The 19,972-nt window shown below is 43.0% G+C and overlaps 1 protein-coding gene across 2 annotated transcripts; it reads left to right on the top strand.

The window, feature by feature from the left end:
* Nucleotides 1-1,580: 1,580 nt before the first annotated feature.
* Nucleotides 1,581-19,972, top strand: prcp (prolylcarboxypeptidase (angiotensinase C)). Of its 2 annotated transcripts, XM_080773154.1 has the most exons (9): nucleotides 1,581-1,928; nucleotides 7,857-7,997; nucleotides 8,337-8,438; nucleotides 9,472-9,653; nucleotides 10,502-10,659; nucleotides 11,549-11,721; nucleotides 14,968-15,135; nucleotides 15,708-15,895; nucleotides 18,589-19,972. In XM_080773154.1, exons 1-9 carry the CDS (start codon nucleotides 1,710-1,712, stop codon nucleotides 18,848-18,850), a joined length of 1,593 nt encoding a protein of 530 aa, XP_080629280.1. In that variant the 5' UTR covers nucleotides 1,581-1,709; the 3' UTR covers nucleotides 18,851-19,972. The 2 variants fall into 2 exon arrangements, with proteins under 2 accessions (XP_080629280.1, XP_080629281.1); XM_080773155.1 differs by lacking the exons at nucleotides 1,581-1,928; nucleotides 7,857-7,997 and adding an exon at nucleotides 8,116-8,139.

Consider the following 19,972-nt stretch of genomic DNA (forward strand, 5'->3'; position numbering starts at 1 on the left):
TTAGGGTCGACGACAGAGTACAGCATCTTGCAATGGGTCTGGTCCACAAGATTCGATACACCACTAAGATACCCATGTACCTGTCTAAATACTTCCTTAATGTAAACGAAGTCCACACCCACAACACCAGAGGTAGTGCAACAAACCATGTACAACCCAGATTCGGCACAAACAAGGGACTAAATTATTTTCGCTCCTATGCCACCAAAATGTGGAACGCCCTACCAACAGTCATTAAGACATGTGAATCCCTTGACTCCTTCAAAACCGCTCTCAAAGGGCACCTACTGCAATTCGAAACTGGCCTCTGTAAAATCTGAATCCTCCCCCCCCCCCTTTTTCCCCCTCACTGTATATGTATCTTTTCCCTTTTTGCTATTATGATGAATTCCTGTTCTGTTCTTTAACTACATAGAAGTGTCTATTTGTATGTCTCTATATGTTTTGATGAATTGAACAATGTGGACCCTGTTGTAAACAAGTGTAATGCTTAATTGGGTCGTCCACTTATCACAGTTAACAGTCTCTGTATTGAGTTTGTGCTTGAAATGTACTGTAATTCTACAAACTGTTAATAAATATTTCAATCAATCAATCAATCAATCAATCAATCAGACACCGCCCGCACGGTCGCCCCCGGGCCCACATGCAATTCAAATGAGCTTTATGCACACGCACGACGTCATTAAAATACAGCCCTAATAGTTAAAAAATCCACAGCACACTGTACACGCGTACAGAGCTTCTGATCTTGTAAATATAATGTAGCCCATAATAGTGTTAAAGTGGTTGAACTGATTTTGATCATTTTGGAGGGGACCCCCGGAACCCCCTGAAGGACCCTTGGAGTACCCCAGACCCCACTTTTGAGAACCACCGATCTAAAGATAATACAGGTAGGTAGATGAGGAAAATCATGTCAGCTGATCAGGGAGATAACTTCAGATAAGTTGCATGACTAAATAAATAAAATCGTGAACATGCCAAAAATGTGGCTTTGATATCAATGATATGAATCTTTATTCTTTACACAAAGAAAACAGGTTATGAGGCGCCAATGAGGTGGAGGGGCGAGAGACCACCCCATAGCCCAGAGGGTGGTGATTTATTTTTTTATTTTTAAAGGCACTCCACCCCAGGTTCCGTCGTCCTTTGCGAGACTGTTTACAAATCCTCTCCCATCTGCCACATGTCTGAATGCTCTGATTCTGACTGTCTGTTCCAAAATAATCCATCCAAGCGACCCGGGTCATCATCCTGATACGGTGCATACGCGGGTTACAAATAAAACACACGGAGGATTGCCAATTTGCCATGCATAATGACGTTAAAATGCACACTGCTCGTGAGTCGTGTACAGATCTATACTTACTTGACAGACACGCCTCTTTAGTTTTGCTGACAAGCGCGTCTGGCGTCTGCCTCATTTCATAGTTTCCGTCTCGGGAAAATAGCCGATCTGCAAACTCACAGCGTGTCGTGGACGTGACATGATGTGAGCTTGCAGATCATCGGCTATTTTTTAAGCGAGCGACACGAACGCACGACGAAGTAAACACAGGGGCTTCCTCTTTCCTTCTGTCTGTCTGTCTAGTTAGTAGTAGACTCTAGTCTACTGTACTACTCTGCACTGCAGTCTGCAGCCAGTTCGGGGAAAACATGCCCGTTGCACCTTCAGTAATAACATTGTTACTACAGCGGCAGCAGAGATGAAGTGTGCATTATTTAGTGGTAGGCCTACTGTTGTGTGTTTGGAAAGAGTCCTCGTGGGCATTTTAATGTTATTGTGTCTCAACCGCGTCCACGTGTTTGCTCTTAAATCACAACTGTTCACCCGGCGTGCAGCGAATCTACACCAACACCACCACCACCACTCAACCCAGAGGAACACCACCATCAGCTATGAAACACATTACTTTGACCAAAAGGTGAGTTTATAAACTTCATCCACCTTGACTGCACAATTGCCAGAATGTTTTGTTAACGGCTGTAAACTGACATGTGCTTTCGTTTCCATTCTTTCAATATCCCCTGTTGTTTGCCTACTTTTTTATGAGCTGGTCTGTTTGTGATGCTCTAACAATAACCGAACCACTTGCTCTTTCTTTAATTTTCAATGTACATAAACCCTTTCACAGTTTGTACCGCTTGTTGACAATAGGCTTCCTGTAGTGACGGGAAATCCATCTCATCAGGCAACTGGTTCAGTTCCTTTTCAGCAACATCATTCTTTCTGGCTGTCTGCCTAAAAAGATCTCCAGGGTCCAGTGAGTTTGAAAACACAGACCCTCGGGGGTAGAGACTACTTTCTTTCAGCAGTTTTCGTATAAGATTAGTAGATTACTTCTGTGATGTCCTGAGTTATTGTTTATTGTGTTAACTTGGCACTGGCAGTGACATGTGGACTTGACTCATATAGTCACGAGGCAACAGTGCATGGTTGTCCTTGACTCATGCACTCACAAGACTGTCATACACTGTCTTATAACTAAATCCAGCTGGCTCCATCCTGGGGTGTAAATGTAGGCCTATATGTTTTATTATAGTCTTTATTTTCCCCGGTGAGACAGTTTGTTTAATGCTGCAGTGGCTGAGGGGACAATTTAAAATTCCTGCTAAAATAAACCTTTTCCCACTTCAAGGTTCCGTATCCAGATGGCGTGAGTTTGAAGTAGCGACACAGGGGGGAAGTTAATAACCAATTATAATAATTATAATTGCTCTTTGTTCAACACCTGTGAAATCATTTTGCAACCCACATTTCCTGACCCAGTGATTATTGTCTCCACCAGGCCAGAGGCATGCGGGAGAGAGTATGTTTTGCACTCCGTCCGTGTGTGCACGGCACCGTTAACCTAGTCGATGTCAAACGATGAACCTCTGCCCCAAAGTTATAGCGCCACCAGGAGGCCGACTTTTGTTATTACTCCTCGAGATTCTGTCCAAAAATCCCACAAATCATTACACAGTATCTCTATAGTCATGTGTCCAAGACGGATCTGTGCGATATTTCATATTCCATCCTAATTGGCTAACATTGGCTTTCGAAGTTTGCAGGATTGGCCCGTTTTGAACAAAAAGCCTCAAATCATGAACGCAGCGTACAATTTATGTGAAATCTTCCACAGACTTTCCTACTAGGCTGAGGAATATATCCCACCCTTTTCACGTGGGCCTGTTATAGTGCCATCAACAGGTGGATTTTTGCAAAACACATTTTTGGAACAAAATTCCTCAAATCATCCTTGCATTCCCTATTGCCATCCAAGGCATAAGAAGAAATGGCACCCTTTTCACATTGGCCTATTATAGCGCCACCAGGAGGCCACAACCTGACCTGCCCTGGTGGAGACCTGTGCCCAGAGGGGCACTTTATCTAGTTAAACTTGTTTTCTACGGCTTGGTCGGGCTAGTCAATGAAACATACAGGAAACAATAAATTACCAGAGGTTACAAACAGTAAACAAAACCTACCGTATGACTGGGTGAGATAAATAATATATTTATGTTGCATTGCATCAAAGTGACTGAGCTCTTGTTGCAGTGGGCTATAGCCTGAACATTATGCTGTACATGTTGAAGCAATCAATCACATGTTGCACTTGCTATCACGCACTGCATGTTAGCCTACATAACAAACACATTGAAGTGACACACTAATCCAGATCAAGTTACCATGGGGATTGGGGAAGCAGGTAGGGGTTCAGTCTCCTCCTCAAGGGGGTTGAACCAGTGACCTCTCTGCTATAGGATAACCCCTATTTTTGCTGCAAACTATATGCCAAAAATAGTGGTAATCTTCCTTGCCACAAACCAATCACAACTAATAATACTCTTCACATTTTCTTTTTCATTGATGTTTTTATTGACAAAAATGTATACATTACCTGAATGAACATACACATATCTCTCACAAGGATTTCCAGAGCTTTTTTTTGCTTTGGTCCACAATGAGAACATTAGTGATCACATGAGGTCAGTATTCTGTTGTGATGATGTTTTACAATGTTCCATCTGGAAATATGATTTTCCAAACCCCACATGATGAGAGGTCGGTAATGTTTTTGGCGCAGCTTGTGATGCACGACTCGCCCTAATGTTTCCTTGCATGTAGAACATATTTTTACCAATTTAACGAGAGGACTGTCTGAGCACAGAAAGACTTTTTGAAAACACATGATATATTTTCCCATAGTGCAGAAGTGCTGTCTGTGCAGATGTGCTTACTGGTTACTTTAGTATTATTTTTATACATATTATTATGTTTAAATATTATTGATGACCTGTAAATGTTCATGTATTTGTCCAGTTTTTGGTCACCATATCCCACCCACACTATCCTGTCTAGTCTGGCAAGATGTCAAGAAGATTTATACTGCTATTTCCTTGTCTTCCTTCCCATATGGCCATTGTCTTGTCTGGGTGTTTGACCCAAGCTCATTAAAACAGCCTTGTTTTTGAGTGGTGCAACCACTCACTTACACCACTCCCTTACAGAGCTATGTGTGTGGGTGGCTGGCTGGCTGCCTGGGTCTGAGCACGAAAACAACACGGTTGTTTTTCACCACCTGTGCGCAACCTAACACACACACAAACACACGCACATATTAACTGTATATGTGATGATTTCGGGTGTGACAGTACAGTGACGGTACAGTACACGGTAACTCTGTCATTTCTCAACCACTCACTTCACAAGGGTGTGATTTGTTTTCTTTTAAACAGTCTCAAACCGACCATAGTTGCAACTGTGCTTGGTATGCTTTTTTTGCAAATATATTTGCTATTTATAAAATATCCGATCCACAAGCTCGCAACATTACGAGCTGTAGATCGACTACTGTATTTTTCATGAACATTGATTTGCTGTTTTAACAGATGGATTTTCATATCATGGAATTTGATGTATTGGCCAAAAAAGATTGCACAGAGATATAATTGTTGTGTCGAGTTGCTTACATACTGTGCATCCCATTAAAAGTAAATCAAAATGTGTGAAAATGGAAGGCTTAAAACAATAAATAAATAAACGAAAGAAGAAATTAAAACCCTTCAGAATAGAAAATCTCTGACTCTGGTTGTTGTCACAGATTCTGTGGTCTAGGCTGCGTGTGAGTACAAGTGATTTAACAGTAGTTCAGAGGAAATCCTCTTGATTGCTTCCAGACAATGAATGGAAGTTTAGCTTTTGCATCCTTTTGGCAAACTGTCCTATAGATAGTTCACTGGCTCTCAAAGTGTGGTCTGGGACCCCCCAGGGGTCCTTGAGGGCGTTCCAGGGGGTCCTACTCCCCAGCAAAACGGGGAACACTTTAAAAACTCACCTATTTTACTTTCCATCTATTCTATTTTGGCGATTTCCAAAAAATCTTGACAAATGTTAACACATCTTCTGTCATGGTGCCACAAAATCTTTTCAAATGGGGTTCTGTGGCTATCAATTTGACATGGACATCTTTGAGAAACATTGCTATAGTTTACTATGTTTTGATCTTTGCTTGTTTCCCATAGGACTTAATAGGTTGTAGCATGGATGCAGTATAACAGGCTACAGCAGATGTGCTGTGGATTTTATTTTAGTTTGTAAACCATGATTCATGTTATACCTGCAATGGCCACAAGGAGGCACTATATAGCAGGCTATATGATATTATTCATTATTCAAATTATGAAACCAGTCTAAGATGTTGTGATGCACATTCTGATATTGTGGTATAGTGGCTAATATACGATACTGTGCATAGCCTATTAATGGTACGGTAGTGTAACTTCTATGTTAAAATTGCAGTTTGGAGACCAATCACTCTGTTAGAGCTTAGCCGCTTCAAGTCTTCAGAGTGGGAAATGCCCGTTTCCCTGCTGACTTTTATAAAAAGTTTTCACAAGTTGGGCCCATTATTATTGGATATGTTTAATGAAGCGTTTAAAATTGCAGTTTGGTTGGTTTAAAACAGTTTAAAAAGTTAAAAAAAGAAAATAATTCTTTCATTTAAAAAAAAGTATTTAATTAACAAAATGACATACATTTTATAGACAGTTATTAAACTCATTGTTTTTGCCCAAGGTAGCAAAACATAACATTCTGTAATAGCATTTTACAGCTGAAATGTATTTGCAGCTAATCAATATTGCTAATGGATCAATCGCCTTGAACCCAGAGTTTCTCAACCGGACCTGGAGCTCTTAAAAGTGTGTCACAACTTATGCTGATTGCGTCAGGACAGAGAGCCAATACAGTTCAACAGAGGAATATTGTTATTTAACATTTTGCTGGGTTTTGACTCCACCACACACTATTCCAAATTTGGACCACGAAACAAAACCAGTAAAGAACCACTGCTCTAAACCCTATGCTCCCCCGAGTACCCCCACCCACACCCAATGCCCCCCTCACACTTAAACCCAGTGCCAAAGCTCTAAAGTGGAGAAGGATGAATGAGCACATTCAGGCCCCAGAATCTTTTAGCTGTCATTGGCTCATAAAATTGCTGGCTCCCTTTTGTATCCTCCTGTGAAGGGAGAGTAAGCAATAAGGGGGCTGAGGAGGGGAGGGAAAAAGGCCCCACAAAAAAACATTTTGTATTAAAACGCTGGATCCATTTCAAGGCTTGGACATGTTCTCCGGGGCTCGCAGCAGCCTCGCAGGGCAGAGCCTCCTCTGTGGAGCTAGTATCTGTTTCCTCTATGCCCGCCCTGTTCAAAGCAGTATGGATCAAGTGCCGTTTGAAAATGGCAAGAATCCCTGAGGCCGGATCAAAAGGACACCTCAGAACTCTTCTGATGTGGAACTAATGTGGCATCTCTTAGACTGGCTCCAGAGTTTTATACAAATTGAGGCTAATTACCCCTCGTATCCAACTCCTGGGGTTTGGCTTCCCTCTGCCGGAGATTTGGCTCTGGGCCAGGTACCTACTCATCACACCCAGGTCTCAGGAGTGCTGTGAAGTGGATTAGATCGTCTTCCAAAGTATAGGCTAGTCAAGATTCTGTCTTTGTCTCGTTAACCTTAATTAGCTTTTTTGCCCGTTTTCATTAACAATTCATGTTTTGGTATTTTTCCCATGTGTGGTTTTATAATTTATGAATATTGTCATTTTTTCTGAGAAGCGTGCACACTATTTAAATGTAATCTATATTTGTATGCTGCCACTGGGCTGCTGCAGCAACTCAGTTTCTTTATTTACTATTGCCCCTGCGGGATCAATAAAGTGTCTTCTCTGTGAAAATGAGATGGGTGAGCTGGTGCTCTTGGGCAACTTTGTAAACTTGTAACTCTTGCATACTGTAAACCCTCCGTTGTAAAATAAGTATTCACATTTTCGACTTAAAAGCTGCACTCTGTAACTTTCATGTGCTACCCCAGATGTGAACCCCTGTTCTCCTGTGCAAGTGCTGCATTTCTAACAGGCCCACGCATTTCTCATAATAATAGAGCCTAGCTGAAAATCGTGTCAAACCAGTGAAATAATCTCAAGCAAGGTCTCAAACTCTCAATAGAAGAGCAGAGAGACCCCAATTGTATTGTTACATTTGATTAACATACTCTACCATACAGAATGGTACATTTTATTCTCTAAAAAAGTTACATAGTACAACTATTCTAAAAGTAGCAATAAAAAAATGCAGTTTTGGTTTTATATTATTTTATGCTTTTTTGTTGTATGCTCTGTATTTGTAGTTTTTCTGTGTTTTTAACCTTGATGTCTTGTGTAATGTGTAAAAAATTTCATGGCGGCGTCATGGTGGAACTTCCCCCTGTTTTGAGCGCCTTGCTACATAGTTAATGTCTACATAAACGTTCAGATTTCAAATATTAAGTGCTCACTGCTCACCCTCGGGGCTTTCTGTTGTCCCAGATCGATCACTTTGGGTTCTTGGAGGACGGCACTTTCAAGCAGCGATACCTTGTTGCTGACCAGCACTGGCATCGGGAAGGAGCTCCCATCCTGTTCTACACCGGAAACGAAGGGGACATCACCTGGTTCTGCAACAACACGGTAGGGGACATCACCTGGTTCTGCAACAACACGGTAGGGGACATCACCTGGTTCTGCAACAACATGGTAGGGAAGGGGACATCACCTGGTTCTGCAACAACATGGTAGGGAAGGGGACATCACCTGGTTCTGCAACAACACGGTAGGGGGGATATATTTGTTACTGCATGTACTTCTATAGGCTGCGTCTCCTACTGGAAACTGCCGGTGTGTAATTGATAGAAAACAAGTCATTTTGGGGTGAACTATCCCTTTTAGTGGTTTAAACATTGTGCCGTGAAAGCATTGCATTTTATTCCACACGTGTCTATTCTGACTATACGCTTTGTGTGTTTCCAGGGTTTTATGTGGGACGTTGCAGAGGAGTTGGGTGCCATGCTGGTTTTTGCGGAACATCGTTATTACGGAGAATCCATGCCGTTTGGAGAGCAGTCTTACAGCGTACGTGAACATACACACAATCATTTGACAGGCCGTTTTGTCATTTATGGTAATAATACACTTGACGGTGTAATACACCACGTACGTCTCTGTCTGTACGTGTGTACGACTTCCTATTTGACACACGCGTTCCACACTGCAGTGCTCGGTGTGGAGTCGGTCGGACCCACGTTGGCCACAAAAGGCCTCTGCCTGGGCTCTGGATAGGGCCCCTGCCCATGGCCCATATGTGGTAGCCTGGCCTGTTCTGACATCACACCACTCCATATTTGGCCATGCCTGACACAGAACCCCATATACAGTATAGGAATAAAGGGACACAGATGTTCTGACATCTGCATTTTTGGGCATGCCTGACAAAGAACTCCATATATGGGCATAAAAGGGACACAGACATAATAACTGGGTGGGGCATGCATTTCCTTTCTTTTAATATTTTTTTATCCCACGATTTTTTCACTTTGCAGTCTCAATTATCTAATGTAATCCTGGGCGCTACACTTCCTCTGCCAGCCTGGGGGGGCAGCGGACTGACCTCATGCCTCCTTCTTTGCATGAGGAGTCCAAGCTCCTTTTCACCTGACGGGGGAGAGTTTCCCCAGCTGGAAGTAGCGCGTGGAAGGAACACGTTATTCCGACCAGTTCCTTTCCCCTCCATCGCGTGCCCCGGCTGGCCAGGGGAGGTAGTTTAGAGACCAGGATTACTGCATGTTTTTTGTGTGGGTACCTACCCTAGGGGACACGGGGAGAACATGCAAACTCCATACAGAAAGGCCACACCTAGGGTATGGGCACTGATGACGTGGAGGAGAGAACACGCACCCAGCGCCCACAGCGTCCCACCGGGAATAGAACCCAGTAGCTTCTAGCTGTGAGGCGACAGCACTACCGACTCTGCCAACGTGCCCCTGCGCATGCATTTCCAACCTGCATTGTTCCAAGTAGGCCAGTGCCCAATAGGCACCGCTCTAGTACCACTGCAACTAACTAAAAGTATAAATCAGGCATTGTTGTGCGCCGTGGTTCCTTGCAGGACACCAAACATCTGAACTACCTGACGTCGGAGCAGGCCCTGGCGGACTTTGCGGTGCTGATTGAAGCGTTGAAGAGCAGCACGCCTGGAGCTCAACTCAGCCCCGTCATCGCTGTGGGAGGGTCCTACGGAGGCATGCTCTCTGCCTGGATGAGAATGAAGTACCCCAATATAGTTGTAGGGTAAGGTGCTTTGATATGATTTATTACAAAACGCAAGAATTTAAAGAAATGACTGGGTAACCCATTAAGACCTGAGGCCGACTCTACAGATTTATCTATTGCTATATCAGTGGTGCAGCTCAAAACGATTTCATGTCAAGGACCTCCAAAATTATGTATGTATTGGCTGCCGATCCCCATCTCAAAATATTTTGTTCCAGGGACCCCCAGAGGCAAAGATTTCCATAAATGTTAACAATGTTTGAATAACCAGTATACAAGTATACATTTTAAATTAAAATTTGTTACATTTTTAAGTGACACAGATTCGTTTGAATGGGTTAACAACAAATGAAGTGGTTAATTTCAAGGATAATACACAATACAGTCCAGGAGCTATTTCCATTGTGGTCCTCAACATAAAACAAAACATGACAAACTAGAAATGCGCTCTCTCTCGCCAACTTGCGCCTTGCACACAACTTATTAGCACGCCACATTTCGCTGTGAGCTTCGTCAGGTGCTATAAGTTGATGATGCAGTAAGTTTTCCGTCTTTGTTCTCTAGAGTGTGCAGTCCCTTCCCTGGAAGGTTTATCTCTCTCTTTGAAGTCTATGCCTGCTATCTAGACTTGCACCTCCCACAGGTTGTGGGACTCACCCAGAATGAGTGCTTAAACTTATTTCGATGCAATATGTAATTTAGCTGGGGATCCCCTGGACTCCCCTTCCGGACCTCACTTTACAGTAAAACGTGGGTTACATGTTGTTCAGATTATTTGAAACGACAGGGCATGCAGCTGTCTTTCACGAAAACATCTAATAAACGTGGAAAGTCAACTCCCCAGCTGTCTCTTCCTATATTCCCAGAGCCCTGGCCGCCTCTGCTCCGATCTGGCAGTTCCCTGGTATGGTGCCATGCGGAGACTTCTATAAAATAGTAACACAAGACTTCGCCCGGAGCGGCTTCGACTGTGCTGTAAATGTCAGGCGGTCATGGCAGGCTATTGATAATGTCTCCTCCAGCGGTGAGTCACAGACGAGTACTGTACCACTTCTGTATGTTATGGTATCTATTGATAATGTCTCCTCCACCGGTGAGTCACAGACGAGTACTGTACCACTTCTGTATGTTATGGTACTGTGTGCCCAAATCTGCTCACACAGATGCAAGGAATTGTTGGGGAGATTTCTAATCACAAAATAAAGTGGGTGTAGCCATATATCATCACTGCCGGGTGGAAACCTTGTATGTCTAAAACCATTGAAAATGATAATAATAATAATAACCTGTAGTCGCTCTTGAGTCTTGTTAATAATATCATTTTAGGCAAACATTTGAAAAAAATCTACTTTTGCGGGACACTGTCGTATAATAACAAAACATAAATAAATAAGATATGGAGATATAAGGTTCCTGCCTGACAGCGACAGTATACTAATACTATAATGTGGTATGTGGTTGCTGGGAAAATCTAACTGGCTCTGAATTGAAATCTAGTGCAATATATTTAAGTGAAATATTGTGAGCTAGCTAGCAGTAGTGCCAACCTTAGTTTTTGGCAGGCAACCTGCCTGCTAGTGGCAGAGATGGCACAGTTTGATTTTATTATTACATTTTTATCCCATGATTTGTGTTAGTTAGTTAGTTGCTGCGAGAGTGAGGTCACTCCCTCTGCCAACCTGGGGAGAGCATCGAACTGACCTGAAGCCGCTTCTTTTCACCTGATAGAAGGGAGTTTCCCCTGTTTGACGTAGCGTGTTATTCAAAACCGTTCCTTTCCCCTCCATCAGGGTTTAAATTTATCCCCTGAGCAAGCAGGCAGGCTCTATTAGCGCAATAGTAAAAATGTCAGCACTTGTGAAGGAAACCAGGTTACTGGTGTTATTTAAGTTCATTTTTGTTCTCTTGCAAAGATCGTGGTCTTCAGTGGCTGTCAGAAGAATTTAGTTTATGCTTCCCCCTCAAGAAGAAGGCGGATTCTGTCAACTTCAAAGCCTTTCTTCAGGAAACCTGGGTGGATTTAGCCATGGTGGACTACCCGTACAAAGCCAACTTCCTCCAGCCACTGCCTCGCTGGCCCATCCAGGTAAACATGACAACAAATTACTTTGAAAAAACCTAAGATATGGCACAAATACCTCCAAATACAATGTTTTAATTTCCTCATTTCCATTTTATTTCAATGGATACATTTCCTCAAACTTAATTTGCGGTCAAAATGCTCATGAGCATAGTGATGAAAGAAGTACAGTACACCCATTTTCTTTTATTTAAGTAAAAGTATCAATGTAAAATGCTTGTGTTCAAAATGTCAATTAAAAGTACAAGGTATTGGCATCAAAATATACTTTCAGCACAACATTGCGTTGTGAGCTTCTACATTTGCTATTTTTGAAGAATAAAATAGGTTTTAAGTGGTTATTGTATGTTTTGAAATAATCTATATAACTAGTAACTAACTAATCATTGTAGTGGTGTAAAAAGAGTAATATTTTACAAAGTACAAAGTTTTGAAAGATGGAAATGCTCAAGTAAAGTAAAATACAATGAGTAAATGTACTTCCCACCACTGAAATCTGCTCATGCACATTGCAACATTCCTGTTTCTGTCTCCTGTTTGTGTTCATTTAAACGCCTGGCTTAGCATGACGGTCCCTTCTTAATTGACATGATGGTGTCATTGAGAGCGACTGTGTGCTACAAGTGTTTGCTCTGCTCCTCCGCCCTTTTGTTTACAGCAGCCGTGAATTAACCTCATCAATATTCATAAGGATTCCTAGTTTCCTCGAGATTTGAAGTTTTTTTTTTAGATAAGGCAGCTACAAGCCCTTTTCTTCTCCCTCGCCAATGGCCCTTTCATTTGCACACTCCTTCAGATCTCTGAGGTGTTCTTTAAAGTCTGGTCACATGGCGAAGTGGAAGTGGGCACATTTTGCCCGGGGCGACCCATGATCGTGACATTGAACAAAGGTTCACAGCGCTCAGTTGAATGGTGTGGTAACCGGCAGTTGGCTAAACACTTCCTCGGGCAGGAACATTAGCCAATTATTTGTCCACTAAAAAATTATTGGCTACATATATCGGTAATTTGGCAAACAGAACACACCTAAGCTGTCTTCCACTTGTTTTTTTTAATAGTGGACTCTTTTTATTGTTGCTGTGAACATTACAAACATCTTTTGTTCTTCTTTGAAAGGCACTTGTGACAGTACAGCGGCTGTTTTGAGAAGCATCTGACTTGGGCGCAGTGTGTGTACTTGCAGTCGCCTGGACGCGTCAGCGTCACGTGCATAAACCAAGTCCTGCTATTGACCCTAAACTCTCAGTGTAGTGCTTGAACACCCCTCTGCGGTGCCCCACAATCCAGCATCACGACAAAAACTGTTTACTGTCGCCATAGACTGTTTTTCTGGCTAATTCATCCACTCTATACATCTGCCACTGACTTAACAATATACCAGTGGACGCCTTGAGCTGTGGGGTGTCTCTTGGTGCAACACGTTTGGCAAGATGAACACTAAATGGCCATTTTGAGGCTCTGCCCATTTAATGTATGCGACCCCTATGGGTGGTTTAAGCGGTTTAGGCAGTGGGCGCAAAAGAGGAGCTTTTTTTTAATGACAAAGCTAATGTGATTATGTGAGTGACTGTGAGAACGCAGTATTGAGGGCTTAGAGGAGAGAAATCTGTTGGCATAGATGAATGTTTAAGCCTTAATCCTATCTGAAAAGTAGTGAGAGAAGATGCTTTGGAGCAATTGTACTTTTTTCTTCTCCTTTTCACGGTATAAATCTTTTAGTTGGACACGTCTGTGGCTTTCCTCATCCATCGACCACCAACTCCTCCCCGGCCCCTAGACAAAAGCCCCAGTGACAGACTCCGCTCCAGCACAGCTCCAACCTCCGAAACAAGCAAGCCCAGTTTCTGCGCCTCACAAAGAGTGTGGCCGCGGCCAACTCTGTCGCTGCTACCATAACGACAAGCAAGGCCATGTAGCTACAGTGCGAACAAATACAAGCTGAAACTGTCACTTTTAATATAAACACATAGTTTTCACATGGGGATAACGAAGCCTCGTCGGATTTGCGCTGCATGTTTGAAGATTGAGTATTATTGTTGTTTTGTGTGTTTTCATGCAGGAAAATAAGTGTAGATGGGATATATTTCCCCTGATGCCAAGTTTAGACCAATACATTTAAGTCTGGTCTACTTTTCGTTCTAGTGAATTGCAGATGCAAATCAGGCACCACCACTTTCTGTGTAGAAGAAAAAACACCCTGTGGGCCACAGTAGGAGCCTTGTAAACAGCTCAGATCTAAGGGAAACTGCCTTTGTGTTTGTCTGTTTTTCACTCTGATGCTGCATTACAAGTAGTATACCTCTTCTGACTTTCTGTCACTTTTTTTTCCCTTTTCTTTTTTTTGCATTATATAAATGTATACTGTCTTCAGCAGGTGAAACATTCTACATTCTCAACCTTTTTTATTGCAAGGACCCCAGTTTGATATGCTTTAGATTAGACCACTATGCTCTGGTGCCCCAATCTACACTGTAAAGTCCTCTGTGTAAGTTTGAGTATTTGTTTCCTAAATATCACCATATCAGGACCCTCTGGGACCTCCACAAGGACCTCGGGGGTTCCACTGGATTGGTGTTGGTTCAAATCCCATCCTCGACGATGACAGTCGACAGCTTAACTGTAGAACACTACAAGCCACTCTGAATCGCAGATTGAGCATTATTTCAGGGTTAGAAGCAGAACTGGCACTGCACAAATGAGGTGGTCAAGGGCTGGCAATGGACGACTCACGCATAGTTTTTTAGATAATTTAAATTATTTTTGCATAATTGTTATAATCATCACGTCACTTGGTGACACGTTGTAAGCTTTTTGTAATTACTAAATATGTCAGTAATTTCTTAGTATATTTAATTATTTTCTCATGTCTGTCTCCCCTGTGCAGTTTTTGATTATGAGGCCTTAAATGTAATCTGAAATTAATTGTTTTATTCATATGTTGTCCAATATTCAACGTTAATTAAATCTAATTAAATCTAATTAAATCGTCAATCACAATTATTTGTAAGACAATTAATCGTCAACTTAAATTGGTAATCATGACAGCCCTAGTCTTGAGAGATTAGTTTTCACCAACCTAACCAAGATTTGTAATTTTATCAATCTCTTGTTGATCTGCAAGCTTACAATGATATGTTGTGAGCCTGTAAATGTACTATTATTCACTTTTGTAGGTTAAAACTATGAACAATTGACAATGAACACAATCTTACCTTGTTGCTGTGTATTGTTTTATTGTGTCCTATGGCCAAGGTGGTCTGCAAGTACCTCAGTTTCCAGTCGACCGTATCTGACTACGAGCTTCTGCATGGCATCTCCCTAGCAGTCAAAGTGTACTACAACTACACAGGAAACACTCCATGTCTCAACACCTCCCAGACGGCCACTGGAAACCTGGGCATCCTCGGCTGGAATTACCAGGTATCAGCATGAGAATATAATCAATGCAACTATTAATCGAACTAATCGAAAACAAGCAAAACTATTTTGACGAGAGACACTATTGCACGATGAAGTCTAAACCAAGCTGTAGTTGTCCCAGAGATGGGTATTTTGTCATATTTTATATTATTGTATATTTTTCTGAAAATGTGACAAACGTAACGGTTAACTACTCCTAAAAGAATCTGTGCAGAAGCGCACATGGTATGTTACCTGTTCTCATTGCATCATGTGTTTAGTGTGTTTTTATGCAACTTTTACAGGGACATATTTCATGTTTAATATGGACATTTCATGGACATTTAAGAAGATGGCAGCCATTTGATGCAAGGACATTAATAATTCATGACATTTATAATTCATTGTGTTAAAATATATTTGTTTTGTTTTGCAGTTTTTCACATGGTCTCTTGGGTACCGGTATATATAAATAGCCCTCATGATATCAGTGGGAGTGTGGTCTTATTCTGCCTCAGATGAAGACGGTTTAAGAGCGCTTACCCAGGCTTCACCTTTCAGAATGAATGTTAAGTGGAGTCTGTTCTCCCCAGGCGTGCACAGAGATGGTGATGCCCATGTGCACCGATGGCATACAGGACATGTTCGAGCCTCAGGACTGGAACTTCCAGGCCTTCTCAGATGAATGTCACACCATGTTTGGAGTGCGGCCACGGGCTGAATGGTCACGCACCGTCTACGGAGGAAAGGACATCGCCTCGCACAGCAACATAATCTTCAGGTCAGTGATATACGGGAACATGGCACAAGTTTTTCTGAACTAGAAAGATGTGTGCTCTGCATGGTTTAGTGACGAGTACATTCTTCCAAGTCCATTATTTGGGAAAATGATCGGTTTAAAGTCCGCTTTCCAGGCACCGCTGGGTTGGACTTGACTCTCGATATGGCTTTCTTCCACTGGGAACGGTCCATGGCCACCTCCTGATCGATGTCGAGTGCTTTCATGTCAGCCAACACGGTCGCCTGCCAGGTCTTCTTAGGCCGGCCACTGGGTTAAATGACATTACTTTCTTCACCTATCGTTTTCTTCCTTCCTTACTACGTGTCTGTAGTCTGTACCATCGCAGTCTGCCTCTCCTCACCACATCCACTATGGCCTCCACTCCCGTCCTCTCTCAGCTCTACACTGGTCTTTCTGTCCTTCAGCGACATACCACACATCCATCTCTCTCTCTAGGTCGTCCTCAGACGAGCCCTCCATCGTCGTTTCCAGTCATCTCGGTTCTCCATACATCCGGCCAGTTCGTTGGTACTTTGCACTCCTGCATCGCTCTTGAGTACATCCACGTATGTTAGCGCGGGGCGTCCTCGTGATCGATGCCCGTGTGTTGGTTCCCAGAGCACCAGTTTGCTGGCTGGCAGTTCTTGATGCCTTTGGCAGTGTCCTGCTAGTCTCATTCTCCTGGCTGCTATTTTCTGGCTCACCCTCGGTAGTCCCTCATACAGAGTCATGTTAGTGACATGTACAGTCTTGCTGATGTTAAGTACTGCACGCAGCATTCTGGTGTAGCACCCGTCAAGGGACTTCTCCAGGGTTGGCTTCAGGGTCCAGCATTCACTGCCGTATAGGAGAACAGACTCCACTGTTGCGTAAAAGAAGCTGAGTTTGATTTGTCGGGGGAGATTGGAGTTCCAAACATTGTTCATGCCATTCAGGGCCCTCCATGCAAGTGCCTTCCTCACTTTCAGATCTTGCTCGGTTGAGTTGACCCATGAGCCCAGGTACTTGAAGTCCTTGACTTCCTTCAGCACCGTGCCTCCTGCTGTTGTGAGAGGTGGATGTTCCGGTGAGATGTTGTAGGTGATGACCTCAGTTTTCTTGGCATTTAGCCTAAGGCCAACTTTGGCACACTCCAGCTCCACACTGTTCAGGAGTTCCTGAGCTTGTTCCACGCTGTCGGAGAGCAGGCCGATGTCATCCGCATAGTCCAGATCTGTCAGGACTACCTTGGGATGTCGTCTTGACCTCCTTGGAGTTAGGGTGAAGCCAAGATCCTGCTCTCGTCCACTGATGGCTTTCCTGAGCGCATAGTCCAGGACTATGATGAAGAGGAAAGGGGCTAGGGTATCCCCCTGCATTACCCCGGCCCGGATATCAAACTCCTCGCTGTTACCATCTGGGGTCACCACCTTGGCCCTTGTTCTTGCGTACATGGACTCTATTGCCCGGAGCAAGTTGGGAGGGACACCGTAGGCCTTAAGGATCTTCACCATTGTGCCTCTGTGAATCGAGTCAAACGCCTTTTTGAAGTCGATGAAGCAGAGTACAGCAGTCAAGTTATCCTTCTTCACCTCCTCAATCATTCTCCTCAGTGCCAAGATCTGTGCTACGGTAGTTCTCCTCTCTCTGAAGCCATTTTGGTTCTCTCTCAGGAGAGGGTCGATGGCATGCCGTATCCTGTTTAGTATCATTCTGTTGTAAATCTTTGCAGTGATACAAGTCAGGCTGATGCCTCTGTAGTTGTCTGGCTTTGAGAGGTCCCCAGCTTTAGGCACTGGAATGATGTTGGACAGAGACCATATTTCAGGCTGTTTGTTGTACATTAGTGACAGGTTGCAAAACTCCAGGGTGAGGTCATCAAGGTCACAGTTCTTTAGGACCTCTGGGGGTATGCCATCTGGCCCAGCACTCTTGCCCTCCCTCACTGTGGATTTCGCCTTGGAGAGCTCACTGGACGTAAAGGGACCATCTTCGATGTCCAGGCCCTGGAGGATTGCCGGCACATCCTCCTCAACTCCATCTGATCATCCTCATCTCTGCTCTGTTAAGATTCTCTTCATGCTCCACCTTCAGGGCCCATGTCTCACTTCCATATGTCATGCAGCTTCTGACGCAGGCAGGATACACTTGCCCTTTCATCTTCAGGGATGGGGCCTTGGATGTTAAAAATGGCATGAGTTCCCTGAACTTCTTCCAACCACCTTGCACCCTTCACTGCTAGGTCCACGCCCCCATCAGTGTTCAGCATGTCCCCTAGCCTAGGTAGCAGAAACATGTCCACACATGCTTGGCTGCATCTGCTTGTGGGATGTCTCCCCTGCACCGCTTGCACTGGAATCATGTCTCATTGCCGCTTGCAGGCTGCCTTTTACTCCAATGCATCTCCGATGGACCCATTTGTTATAGGAGAGAGTAAGCCTGTACTCTACATGCCCGTGCTCCTGACTACGGTATCACTCCCAGGCCAGCACAGCCAACCATGACTTCTCCGCATTCACCTTCAACCAAACTGCATCTCATCCACCTCAACCTGTGTCCTCACTCTCCTTTCCAACACCCTCTCTAGCACTTTCATTCCATCGATCTTATCAATTTGTGACAGTGATAACTCTTACAGTTAATCTTACTTTTGTTCTGTATAAACATGTAGGTAATCTCATATTCAGTCTCATCTGCTGGTGTTTCTGTTTCAGTAATGGCGGCCTCGATCCGTGGTCAAGCGGCGGAGTGACACGAAACCTTTCGGACTCTCTGATGGCCATTGTGATCCCTGACGGAGCCCACCACTTGGACCTCCGCTACAACAACAACTACGACCCACCCTCCGTCCTGGAAGCACGGGCTCTGGAGGTGAAACTCTTTAAGGAATGGATCAGGCAGGCTAGGAAAAAACACCCTGAATCACGTCATTCAAAAAACATAGGAAACAGGGCAACTCGTATAAATATAGGTTAAGGTTAATGGTTAAGTGCTGAGGACTAATTTGTAAAGATTTTGAAAGGCTCAAATCGTACAATCATTTTAAAAAGGGAAATTCGATAAATATTTTACTGTTTTAATTATTTTACTATTCAGAACAAGTCTGAAGTCTTTTTTTTTTACACCAAAACAAATCTCTTTTATAATACATTTAGCTGGGACTTTTTGGAACCTTTTTTAAATAAAGATATGGATTGCTTGACATGGTGCTCTTTGCTAACTGCCAAAGATTATTCGTAATAATGCCTTTTGGGGATGATTGCTGTTTTTTAACTGTTTGAAAGGTCACCTTTTGTACATCATTCAGTAAAGTTATGTCGAACTTTGTTCTGCATTAATTGTTTGATAATGTAATACCAAAAAAACTTAGCAACTCTTTCCCTACATATTGTCCAGAGCTTTGTGTCAAACAGGATCTATTATGCTGCCCAAGGCCTGTGTAGTCTTTCTAATTAGACTACTACACACCTACCTCTACTGCACCAGGCATATTAGTACTAGCATGAGTTAGCCACAGACCATGAAGAACAAAGCTTATTCAGACCTCTGCTGAGCTGCAATGTGTGACTGTGTCGCAGTTGTGAGCTTGTAGATCAGCAATTTTAGGCATGCAACACTATAAATAAAGTATAAATCAACCTTAAAACAGTTTTGCCACTGAACTATAGCTTTGGAGGACAATGCAGTGTTGTCTTGGCGGTTCAACAACTGCACACTTCCAATGACCAGACTTAATGTCTCACTTCATCCAGTTATAAACAAAAATGTCACTGTTGCTAGCTAAAAGAGAAATGTAACAGTTAAAAAAATTGTGAATAACATGTAAAATCCAATTTAAAAAAATCTTGTTTACAATAATCCCCCCCCCCCCCCCTCCATTTAGATATGACATAATTCTCTACATGCTGAGATCAGCATCTGACAGCTGTGAGTGTTTTCTCAGTATTTTACAGTATTTGTAACTAATGTGCACTGTACTGTAGCTTTAATTTTTTTATGTTTTTAAAATGCTGTAATGGTTAACTTAAAACAATGTCCAGTTTGTCCACCAACAAGACTGATTAAACAAATCAATTAAATGTAACAACGATAGCTTCA

The sequence above is a fragment of the Protomyctophum bolini genome (genome assembly GCF_963924005.1).
Source record: "Protomyctophum bolini genome assembly, chromosome: 9".
NCBI lineage: Eukaryota > Metazoa > Chordata > Actinopteri > Myctophiformes > Myctophidae > Protomyctophum > Protomyctophum bolini.

Excerpts from the sequence above, each read along its gene's own strand:
- prcp (XM_080773154.1), top strand. The coding sequence starts at position 1,710 with ATGAAGTGTGCATTATTTAGTGGTAGGCCTACTGTTGTGTGTTTGGAA. Across the intron at positions 10,660-11,548 it reads TGATAATGTCTCCTCCAGCG|ATCGTGGTCTTCAGTGGCTG; the intron begins GTGAGTCACAGA and ends TCTCTTGCAAAG. Across the intron at positions 15,136-15,707 it reads TCCTCGGCTGGAATTACCAG|GCGTGCACAGAGATGGTGAT; the intron begins GTATCAGCATGA and ends TGTTCTCCCCAG.